The sequence below is a fragment of the Arachis ipaensis genome, chromosome B08 (genome assembly GCF_000816755.2).
Source record: "Arachis ipaensis cultivar K30076 chromosome B08, Araip1.1, whole genome shotgun sequence".
Taxonomy (NCBI): domain Eukaryota; kingdom Viridiplantae; phylum Streptophyta; class Magnoliopsida; order Fabales; family Fabaceae; genus Arachis; species Arachis ipaensis.
Window position 1 is genome coordinate 2,875,255 of NC_029792.2, and position 12,220 is coordinate 2,887,474.

The 12,220-nt window shown below is 36.9% G+C and overlaps 1 protein-coding gene across 2 annotated transcripts in view; it reads right to left on the minus strand.

Moving 5' to 3' along the window:
* Nucleotides 1-12,220, minus strand: part of LOC107613002 (nodulin homeobox) — a 21,477-nt gene extending 9,257 nt beyond the window's left edge. Inside the window, exons 1-15 of one of the 2 annotated variants that reach the window (XM_016314817.2) lie at nt 11,901-12,220; nt 9,486-9,548; nt 9,253-9,378; nt 9,015-9,173; nt 8,843-8,926; nt 8,629-8,757; nt 8,220-8,438; nt 7,436-7,561; nt 7,235-7,330; nt 6,833-6,988; nt 6,315-6,603; nt 6,095-6,220; nt 5,942-6,011; nt 5,769-5,832; nt 5,575-5,643 (exon numbers count right to left, since the gene is read on the minus strand). In XM_016314817.2, coding sequence (XP_016170303.1) covers nt 5,575-5,643; nt 5,769-5,832; nt 5,942-6,011; nt 6,095-6,220; nt 6,315-6,603; nt 6,833-6,988; nt 7,235-7,330; nt 7,436-7,561; nt 8,220-8,438; nt 8,629-8,757; nt 8,843-8,926; nt 9,015-9,173; nt 9,253-9,378; nt 9,486-9,527 — 1,755 coding nt within the window. In that variant the 5' untranslated portion in view covers nt 9,528-9,548; nt 11,901-12,220. The remainder of the gene's footprint in view (nt 1-5,574; nt 5,644-5,768; nt 5,833-5,941; nt 6,012-6,094; nt 6,221-6,314; nt 6,604-6,832; nt 6,989-7,234; nt 7,331-7,435; nt 7,562-8,219; nt 8,439-8,628; nt 8,758-8,842; nt 8,927-9,014; nt 9,174-9,252; nt 9,379-9,485; nt 9,549-11,900) is intronic. The other variant, XM_021108591.1, reaches the window with a different exon arrangement.

Genomic DNA, 12,220 nt, shown 5'->3' on the forward strand with positions numbered 1-12,220 from the left:
TAAATTTAAATATTTAAAATTATATATTAAATTTTTAATAATTTTATTTTATATTTAATTATACCGGTTGAACTCCGGTTAAATCCCGGTTGAACCTTTGAACCATTGAACCAATCACTCGACCGGTTTAGTGACCGGTTCGGTTCTCGCAACCTTGGAATAATGAAATACGAGAGACACAAAAGCCCATTAAAGGTTAAAAACGACAACATTCCCATAGGAATCTAATCAAAAGTTGAGATTACTTAACTTAATAGAAAGCTTCTCAGAAGTCACAGTCAAACTATCTTAGAAAAGTTTTTCAAAAAGCTTCACGAAACTAAGGTACAAAAAGGTTTTTTCGAAAAACCTTAAGCCATTCAAGGTTTCAAATAAATAGTAAACAAAGCATCCACATGAATAATAAAGCAACCATTTTTTGTTAAAGGCCCTACCCAAAAAGGACCAAATAAGCAAAAGTAGTTGTTTATGATCCTATTAAAAAGTATTAAAAAGGATCAAGTGTCACCAGCCATCAACACAAATATAAAAAAAAAAAAAACAAATATAAAGAGTTCATAAAAAGACCCACAAGCCGGGCCTTAAAAATAGCTTCAATTACTGAGGACCAATAAAGGGGTTGGAATCATCGGCAGGAGAAGTCGATTCAGCCGCAGAGGTCGAATGGGTTGGAGGAATCTCTTCGGCATCAGGAGCGCGAATCACCTCGGGAGCCGAGAAAGAAAACGGCATATCAACCTCACGAGGAGGGGATTCAATTATACGCTGTCCCGCCGTCTTCAACTCGGAATCTGTAGCAGGGTGAGGAGGAGATACTATGGCACCATCAACGACGACTTTGTCAGGGTGCAAAGGCGACAGATCCAAGTCGGGGGCCAAAACCCGAATTTGCTCCTTCAGCACCTCAAACAACACTTCAATCCCCTCAGTCATAGACTCCTCCAACTCCTGGTACCCCTCCCTAAGCTTGTCCAATTCCTCCTTCAATTCTATTTTATCCACAAAAAGGCGAACATAATTTTGTTCAACCTTCTCCTTTAGACCCTCAGTCATTGCACATTGGCCCATCAACTTTTTCTCCCTCTCCCGGATCTGGGCAAGTTCTTCCTTCAGCTGAGCATTCTCCTCCTGCAACTTCCTCTCCTCTTCTTGATATAAAGCAATTCTCCCTTTAAGGTGCTCCACAGAAGACTGGATAGCACTCAGAGGGGTTTTTTCTAGTATATCAAGAAGGGAGGTACAGACCCCAGCAGTCCTAATTCCTTCTCGGATTAAAATTTGGAGATGATTACGGATAGCAGCATCATCCATAGCGATTTGGCTATAAGGAAGGATGTGCTTCCTAGAAAATTTCACTCCGTCAAAGCCGGTGTCCCCGACATTGGAAGCACCAGCTTCCGAGATCTTACGTTTCTTTTTCTCAGGCTCCGAGGAAGAAAGGACTGAGGGAACATAGGCAGAAGGAGGAAGAGGAGGAGTAGGAATCGGATTTACCAAGACTGGCTGAGAAGAAGTTCCCAAACCCAAGCTTTGGCGCCGAGGAGGAGTGGTAGAAGTCCCGACCTCTTGCGCGGCAGCTTGGGCGCGAGCAGCTATCCATTCATGAAGACAAAAGTAAAAACTAGAAGTAAAAGCTACCTAGCTCAGTCCGAACAAAACTCGGAAATTCAAGAAGAAATTTTTTGGTGTCAAGATTGGGAGCTCGTCCCCAAGCCTCTCGAAAGAACCCTACCACAGCCTCCTCGATAGCGAAAACTTTGAAGAAAAAATTTTTAAGGTCATGAAACGACTTGTCAAAAATAGAAAACACCTTCCGACCCTGAATAGCTCGAAAAGAGACCCACTGTTGTTTGTTCTGAGCACTAAAGGGCTTTGTCAAGTGAAAAAGATAGAAAATGACTTTTAAAGAAATTGGAAAGTCAAGCTCTTTGCTAACAAGTTGGTAAATTTTCAAAAAACCCCAGGAATTAGCGTGAAATTGGGTAGGAGCTACTCGGCAGTGGGACAAAACCTCCATCTCAAAATCAGAAAAAGAAAAGGTAACCTCTAAACGGGTGAAAAGACAATCATACATGAAAATGAAATGAGGATCAGACTCAGTAAGCCTCCCACAGCAAACTCTATCCTCCGGGTCTGAGGCTGCTAACTCATGCTTGGGTTCATCAACGTCAAGGACACATCCTATGATACTTCCTAAGTTCAGTTATAAAAACATCATCTACTAAGGGGCGTTCAGATAAAATGGAAGAATCTACCCATTGCAACAAAGCCTCAGGAATACGTGAAGACATTTTCAAAAGTGAGGAATGAATGATAAAAACCTACATTGCTTCATGTATTTTTCAAAGGGACACCTACATTAGTTGATGAATTGGCTCGAAGACAATCAACTAAATGCCCAAGTTCATCATACAAATGTCCCAAAATTAATTTGGCTAAATTGAATGTGTGGTCTTCATGCAAAAGAGCAGCCAAAGGAAGAAATAACTTTTGCATTTGAACACTCCTCGAACAGAAAACAATGGCATTCAACCAGTAGTACAAGAACGCCACACTCTCCTCATCAGTCACAGGATCGTCCCCGTGTTCCATATGGTGATTGATGAAATCACTATAAGAAAATAGAGGAATCTTGTATGATCGATTTGGCTGCATATCGCATGTCACTTCGGAGAAATGCAAGTGAGTTATTACCTTTGTTGTTTTGGTGGTTTAAAGGAAGTTTTCTGTGTCTTTCGTTTTGGTTGCTTTGAGGTCTCAGTAGCCTCGATTTTCCTTTTTATGGTTCTTTTCGGAGAAACCTCAAGAACACTTGGGAGAGTCTTAATCGAGTCCCTCTTTATTTCGTCTAGTGAATGGGTGTACCGAGAATAGTAGTTATTCCACTATTCGACGAAAGATTTTGTGACGAAGTCACTATAGTCAAAAGGGAGGGAGAAATAGTGACTTTGATTTTTGTCACTGACATCAAGACATCTCCGAATTTTCTCCATTGATTTGAATTCTATGTGGCTGAGAGCCTTGCCTTGTTGAGGAAAAGGTGCTGAAAGAGCTTGAGAAAAAACCATTTGTCTAGTGACGTAGTGGGGAACATGAAGGGTCATTTTGAATTGTTCTTTTTTATACTGGGGAATTCCCGTAGGGAATATTTGAACTGCAAGAAGGTTGGCCCAAATGGTATTGCTTAAAGCGTTATCATCACCTTCATTGGAGAGGAGGCGTTGAAACCAGGTTGGACCACAGTTTCGATTCGCAAAAGGGGCAAGTATTAACTCCTCATTTCGAAAAGTTTTACATGAATGAAATTTGGAGAATGCTTCCAAGAAAAGTTCCTCAATCGAGTGGGCATTTTCAAAATTTGGTTGAAGTGTCACTAATCGAAAACCTTCGATGTTTTGTTTGTCCGAAGCAAAAACCCCATCTTGCTTCATGTGCCTTCCAAAGATGGCATTTAGCCAAAGTTGGAGTAGGCAAAGGGGACCCTGCATTAATTGAAGTTCTTTTTCGAAGGCCATCGACCAATTGCCCAAGCTCATCATAAAGATTTCCTAAGAGCAACTTGGCCAAATTGAATTTGTGCCCTTCATGTAGCAAAGCAACCAGAGGAACAAAGTTTTTGCATCGAGATACTCCTCGAGCAAAATATAATAGCGTTTAACCAATAGTATAAGAAAATCACGCACTCATCATCAATAACGGGGCTGTCTTCTTTACCCATGTTGTGTTTGATGAAGTCCCCATAAGAATTTTTCTAAATGATGTTGTAGGATTTGGAGGGCTTGGTATCAAAAGTAGCCACAATATTGTTTATCGAAAGCCCAGTAATGGCGGCAACATCGAACAGAGTTGGACCAACCATCCCAAAAGGCAGATGAAAGTTATTGGTGGTCTTATTCCAGAAGCAGAGAGCAGTGTCAATCATCCAGTGATAAGTGGTAGGTGTGAAATGGGAAAGACGAAGAAGATTATGAATACCTTGCGTTCTCCAAGCTTCACCCTTTACAGGTTCGAGCCTTTGGTACCAGGCAAAGAAGTCAGCAATTTTGAAGGAGACTTTAGGATTATTCCAAAAAGGCTTTTTACCATCGATGAAGGGAGTTATGAAAAGTTTTTGTTTGATAAGCAAGTCTCCCCCTTTGGCGCCAGGGAAATAATGGGCATTGTCCTTAGCTTGTGTTAGAGTTTGCAGTGGACCAAGAAAACAGTAAGTATCATCATAGACGGTGAAAGGTAAGAGGATCTTTTTGTCATCCACAACGTGCTCAGGGTCTTCAATGATAGTCCCCGAGCCGGGATAGTATCTTCAAATAAGATTGAATGGAAGTTTCAGTGGCAACGTGTTTGCCTTTATCTTTGGCAATTGAAGAAGCCATTGATGATTTAAAAAAAAAGTGTTGACTTGGTTGCAGATGAAAAGAGCAAATGAGAAACTTGGAAAGGATTGGGGATAGCTAAAGGTAGAAGATGAATTTGAGAGGAAAAAGACGAAAAGGTAAAGATGAAGAGTTTATAAAGGGATTTGAATTTTGAAAATCAAGGAAACTTCCTTGAAAAGCCATGATTGAAGGAAAGAGAAAATGGCAATTAATGAGAAGGTGAACAATCATGGGCGTTGTTTTTGGAGTAATGGAAACGTAGGTAATTAATGGGCCGCATCTGAAGTAATTGTTCAGTTATGGGTTTTAATGTCTTTGAGAAGAAATAGGATTGAGCGTTTTATTAATAGTTCGATAGACACATCAATCCTAAGGAGGTAATTTGTTAGCCAAAAATAAACAAGTTGTGAGCTTCGAGGTAGTGACTAGTTTCATGGGAGCTATCGAGGAAAGCTAATCGACAGAAGTGAGGATCTTGATAGACCAGGACCTATCTAGAAAAAGTGAGGCAACCGAAGAAATGAGGAAGTTGACAAGTGAAGTTAGTAGCAATTACAGCACCCAAAGAACAGGAACGGTTACTCATGAATTAATGTACGTAGGAGTTACACTTCAATTTGATTGGTTGAAGGTTCTTATAAATAGGAGAAGACTTGAAGGAATAAAGGTTGGAACGTTGTTACAGAAAATCACTTAAGCACACTCACATTCCCAGCGAATTTCTGAGTCTGCTTAGAGCTTTCTTTTCTATATAGTTCCTTCCATTGTCTTTACTTTTTATTTAAATTTCTTCTAATCTTTATTTTTCTTGCAGATTTATCTTTCAAGCAATTTTATCATTTCTGTCATCTTTTAAGATTCAGTACTTTTCATTTCGATTTCAAAGTCCTCGATCTCATTGAAGGAAATTTACTGCTTTCTTTAAAGTTAAAGTCATTTCATTTATTCTCAATCATTTCATTTTCAAATTTATTTGCTTTTCTTTTCAGATTTTTCTTTATTGTTTTATCCAAATTGAAAGAGATTTTGATGCACTTCGAAAGCTGGTACTCACAAGGGCAGTAGGTTTCGCTCCCAAATTATTAGATATCGAATCAACCCAGATTTGCTAAAAATCGGTAAAACACACACTAGAACTTGTAACAATAGAAAAAACAGGCTTTGTGATCATTAAATGAGTAAAAGATATAGAAAATACCTGATAATGTTCATTGATGTTGAGTTTAGTAAACTTATCCTGAGACAATGACAGCTCAAATTTGCTATCCTGAATTTTCCAGATGATAAGGCCAGAGTCATATAAAAGTTCCAAAATGGACATGAACAGAGGAGAAAAGATATAGAGCAAGAACAGGCAATAAAAACAACTCAAACCAAAGGACAAAAATATACTTGAATATGATTTCCCTCGAACCCAGTAGAACTAAAAAGTGATTGTAATTTGCTAGAAAAAACCCTGCAAACAATTTATATAAATAAGCTATTTGTTATAACATGACACTGATAAAAAAAGATCATGTTAAAGTGTTAAAAGTACATAGAAAATGAAGTGAGGGAAAAATAACCTTAGAAGTTGCAAATCCTCTGTATTTAAGTAGTTTGGAATCAAAGATTCTGCATGACTTAATAATGACCCTACAAAAAGGCGTTAACTGTGATAAAGTAGCCACATATTGCTCAGAATTTCACAATAAGAAGTATATGAGAAGAATCATTACGCAGGTTCTTGCTAGCAATGGCAGCTTTAGAAGCATCAGAAGCAAAAGAAAACCCAGGAAGAATGTCAGATAGATCCATTTGCAGGCACTCCAGGACCTTGAGAACAAAATGATTTTCCTCCATCTCTGAGGATTAAAATAAAAAAAGTGGTTACTGATACGAAGAACTATATATATGTGAAAACACTAAAAACTTAGTGAACCTTGACAAATAACCAACCTTCACATATGTTGGGAACAAAACAATGAAGATTTGCAAATAACTTGATCAGTAATGATGTCTTATGATGTGCATAAGAAGCCCTGGGCATCTTGTTTGGTATTTGGATGAATTCCAAATTTGTAGCATTTGTTATATCTAGTGAAGTATAATCCAAAACCCATCCAACTGCAGCCAATGTATCATATTCAACATTGCAATCCTCCTCTGTCTCCAGGAGATTAGATGAACACCAACAGGATAAAAAATCTCCATGGGAGAGAGAAATTATTGCTGTCAGAACTTTAGTCTGAAATCACATGCAAATAAAACGGTAAAACTTTTCATATAATAGGAATTAGAGGAGAATCCACACATTTTATATTTGGCCATATTTTATGAATCAAATTTTGAGCAGAGAAAAGGGGGAAGAAAAAAGAAAAAAAAAAGGAATGATGTTGGTACCACGAAAAATATTTTACTATACCACAATTGATCATAACTTCAACTTAACGCCATTCTGGAAGGGATAAACTTACAAAACAAAGCATCACGTAAGATCGGAAGTTTGAATCATCTGACAAGATGTCAGCTAGACGCATTGCATTGAGCTGTACAAATCCCATTGGATGGCATCCATCAACATTGTGATGTGCAGAATCTCTTCCAAAAGCAATCTTCAACAGATCTAAAACCTATATCATGGGAAATATGTTAATGGATCAAATATATACTGCATACCACCACAGAACATTATGATTTCAAAGATCTCCTGAAAACTTGTACTTCTACTCAACAATCCATATTATACTGTAATCAACGGTTTAATCCCATTTGAGAACCAAAATAACTGCAGATGCTAATGGGGTGATCAGAGGGACACAAAAAGTTGATAATTTCAAGATCTCAGTTTGCATGGTAGGCCAACTGGAGAAACTAACCTCAGATGCAACAGATTTAGCCAAAGCCAAACTTTGTGGTGAACTGGCTACTTCATCAAGATATGAAATGCTCTCCACTTCACACAAACCTAGCAGCTGATTAAAGAGAGTGATGATAGCATTGTTAATAATATGCATCAATTACAAAGTAGATTAAAGTTAAAAGCAGAGAGTTATAGCAAAATTTGACATCAGACTCACAATGGATAGTATTTTAGATTTTAGCCTTGATAAAGCTGCCTTAATCCTAGTTGGAAGAGATGGCTGAATCTGTAACTTCAAGATGGACAGAGCCAGAAAGAGAACACTTCCCTCTCCACATATTTCCTGTAAGAAATAATAAACATAATCCCTCCTATTGATCACTCAAATCAATATAATAAGTTAATACACTAAGCATCTTCCTGGTGGATAAGTACACAATCTACAGATGGAGTGTCTGCTATGTAAAATAAAAATATCTCAATTCTCACCATAACTATATCCATTTGCAGGTTCTCTCCCATTAGCTTTGAGATAATAAATTGGTCGGCTTTGGAACAGGGTGACAAAAAAAATGGATACTCAAATCTATATTCAAGTTGGAGGGAGAATGATACTTTCATATAAATATGGGTATAAATGAGATGCTTGTTGATCTATCTTACAAATGGAAAATATGAACATCATAGTCCAACAAGAACTAGAATATTTTAATTGGAAATATTTAACCATAGTCCATGATCCTCTATTTTTTATCTTTCTAAAAAAAGTTGCTTTAAAACTACAATGAAAACCCGGCACCAAACAGAAGCAAACAAACCCATGAGAAGGTGGGCTCTGAAATTTATTTTTTCCTTTATCTTTTATGTTGCAACCAAACTACTTTTTAGTCCTAATCTTTAATCTAAAGTTAAACGGATTAGCTCATACAAAATTTCTGGGACATAGCATCACCCCTGCATGTGTTGCTACAAATTTATAAAGTCAGTCAAATTTAGAAAACCTGATTCATAAGGAGGCATTCCTTAAACAACTTTTGTTGACACAGGGATTGAAGAAACTGAAGTGAAGCTTCACACTGCTGACAGAGATAATAAACTACTTGTTCAGCTGTCAAATTTGATTCCATTGAAAAATCGTTGTAATAAGCTAGCAGTGTGATCTCAAGACACCTAACAACCATGCGAACTGATCCAAAAGCAGCATCCATAAATATGTCAATCTGTGATCATAGAATTCATGGTTAGCCAAAGACCGATGTGTTATCAGAAAATATGAGAATCCATTAAGTCGATTGAAAGAAATGAAACTTAAATTCCTTCTTTCTTTCTTCTTCTTCTTCCTTTTTTTTTTTTTTTTGAAATTGGTATCATCCTATTTGGGATAAGGGTCATTATTTGACTCCGAAATACCTTGGGATGGGCAAGCAGTACATGGACAACATCTTGCCATTTAGTTGAGATAAACCCTGTTAATAGATAGAAGGTACATGGCACAAGAGTTGAATGCACAAGGTGCCTATGACAAAAAGCATGGTCTTCCTGCAACATAAGTGTAAATCTCAATACAAATAAACAACACAGAAGAACAAACTACAACCTGAAAAAGAATAGAAAAGAGTAAAACCTGTTTGCAACCACCAAGAACAATAAGCATGTAGAAAACAAAGTCAAGCAGCTGGTCAAACAATTTTACATCATCTAGAAAAATCTGTAATCATATTGGGGATACAAAATTACAAACTAGTGTTATTACAATCTTCAAATGATCAAAATAAATATTCACTATTAATATTAACCTGTTCGAGTTTAGAATTTCGGGAGGCTAAATCACACAAGGAATACAAGAGACGAATGGCAGATAACAAGTATCTGAACAGGGCTTCATCTCTCTTAAATGATATAAGCATCGAAATGAGGTGCAATGGAAGTGATCCTGCAAGCTTTTCCATATCAATCTGTACATAGAATAATTAGGAAAAATAGTATGATAAAACAAGATATAAAAGAGCATGATGAAGCTGACTATGAGACAACCTTAAGCAATAATCCATTTTTGGTACAGTATTGGATAGTAAGATTTTCAGAATCCCTCAATAATTTATTTAGATCCAGAGCTTTAAGTCCTTGCAATTCCTTCACTGCCACTATCAAGCCTATTGTCTGTTCAATTCAATAAATAAAGGGTTATGCTCCAGCCACCCAAAAAGGGTATCCAGGGACAACAGAATCTCAAGGATCCAAGTTACAAAGCAAATGGAAATGCTTGCCTGTGCAGCACTGCTTGATGGTTCTCCCTCAGAAATGGTCATTTTTCAAAATTAGTGGGAAGACTGAAGAAGCAATGAAGCATACATCAGCGAGAAGCATAAAATATGTCAAACAGACGCATGGTATAAGTTATAAATTAAAACATGAAAACATCAGAAGTTTTAGCTTTAAAAACAATAATAAACTTAATGGACTTGTAAGATTTCATATTGATGATAAATACATGTACTAAAGAGATTATAAATAACAATATATAACTATATATGGCCATATTTATGTCAAACATTAGAAACCCTTCATGGAAAAATGTAGGAATGATATATAAAAGATATTCGGCACCAAACCCATTTCAGCAAGTCGCTAAAACACATAAACACTTGGTATTGAAAGCAATCATACTTTTTCCAATACTGGGCAATACTTGTAATCTGTGATCAATAAGATAAGATTCAGGTACATACTTATGGGATACTAGTTATATACAGTACTCAAAATTGAATCAACTCGAATAAAAGTTACACAGAATAAGCAGTCATAAGACTTGCTTTGTTCCGTAAAACCATGACAAGTATCATATATATGTCTAATCTCTTAAGTCTTAACCAATCTCCATACACATTGACTTCCTCTCTAAAGTTGCTTAGTGAAGCAGCTCATGCAAAATATCCTTCTTTTGCTTTCAAAAAGAAAAGAAGATTGCAGAAAAGGAATAGAAGAAATACATTCATAATTGCTATTAGTGTCTCGTTGTTCCATACCATCAACAAATTCACGATATCACAATCTAAGTTACGAAATCCTAATCTTAAGAAGGTTCACAATCCCAATAAAAAAATCTACCAAGCTTAGGTCTTTTTAAAACAATCACAAGTAAAGTTAGAGTATCAATGAAGATAGAATATTGAACTGGACATCAAAGCTAGTTTCTTCCCAGTATCTGCCTGTGTTGATTTGCAGCAAACAAATGAGAGCAGCGACTGCAGGAGATAGTAGGGTTAGTCTAAATAGGGTTTAAGTGATAGGAAGACCGAAGACCGAAGACCGAAGACCTTATCGAGTTTTCCAGAATATCCCTTTTATTTTTAACAAAAAATTGACATTATATTTATATTTCACTCATGCTGACATATACATATTTAACATTCTACCATATTAGAACTTTGTGTTACACATAAAATCGACGATCGATATTAATAAAATATGGGTTTGTTATTTATGGTATCTCTAGTGCATAAGCCTGTCATTAATGCATGCTCCTCAGAGCATGTCAAGAGCTGGTTTAAGGTAAGCCTTACCTATGAGCTACAAAACAAGCATAAATCCCTCATTTTAAATAAGTACAAGTCTTTTTAATTAATAGTAATTATCCACAGCATATAATGGTCTCAATCAATTTTTCTTTAAGGGTATCCCCCTTAACAAAGCAACTGAACAACGAAGGAAAATCCAATATAAAAGAGAAGACCAGAAATCAATCCATCTTCATATGCACCAAATAGAGGCCACGAATACAATTTCCTCCAATAACAGGTCTAAGGATATCAATGATTTTTCCTGCTAAAAAGACACCAAGAAAATAGACACCAAGAAAGAAAATTATATTTCCACCTCCAATTTTCAGATGAACAAAAAATTGGGCAAATGTGGTCCCAAGATAGAGACATTTTACATGTTTCTGTATCTGCCTCCCTTCTCCAAACAAGTTCGTCTCTATATATTTCTCCTAAGACAATTACCACACAGGGTCATTGTGTCTTGTCATAAATGTTGATGTAACCAACATATAACATATGTATGCTTGAGAACATAATAGAATAGAGAGGAGATGAAATGATCTTTTCTTTCCCCATACAAAATATTAGATTGTTCACTCCATCAATTATCTTGGAAGACATTAGTTTTTGTTGCAAAACAAGCCTAGGGTTAACAGCACTGGGAACAATACTCTGAAAGAGTAATAGAACATGTACTGCTCGGGTATTAAACTTGTTGCTCAGCTTGCACTAAGAAACCAGGCCTCTAATTCCAAAGCATACAAAAAAATCAACTAAAACTTAACCATAAATTAAAAAAAAAGGACCATAATATAGATCATAGCTATAGATGCCAAATGCTAAAAATCATTGACTTGAAGTAGAAGGCACTACAATAAGCATTTTAGCTCTAGAATGGAAGCTATAGATTAAACCATATAGCAATTAGTTTGAAGAACTTAGGTTCAGCACGCTGGTGCAATAACTAGCAGGAAGTTCAAGACCAATATTATCAATGAAAACTGTGTGAAAACAAGTAGAATATAAAATCTCACACAAGCCAAAACAAAACAATATGCTAAAATCGGACACAACTAAAGAGTAAGCAGTATTGAAGATGTAGCATAAGTAGCTAAAGAGTGATGAGGAGCGAGAGAGAACCTGGAAGTATAATAGTGATGGTTGAAGGTGGCAGCCGCAGCGGCAAGTTGCCACCACGGAGGAGCAGCTGAAGCATATATTGGTTTCTTATTTTTCATAAAAAAAAAATGCAAGAGAATGAAAAGGGAAGGAGGGTTTTGTTTCAGTTTGGTTTGAGAGCTGAGTCGAGTTGCCTGTTATGATGGGAAGGCGAAGAGGAGAGAACGGAAGTGAGTCGTGAGTGACGATCGGTCGATCACACTCCTGAAAGCCCGATCGGCCCACACAACCACCCAGTTAAGGGCCCCACTCAGGATACTGCTAGTCTGCTAGGCCCACAA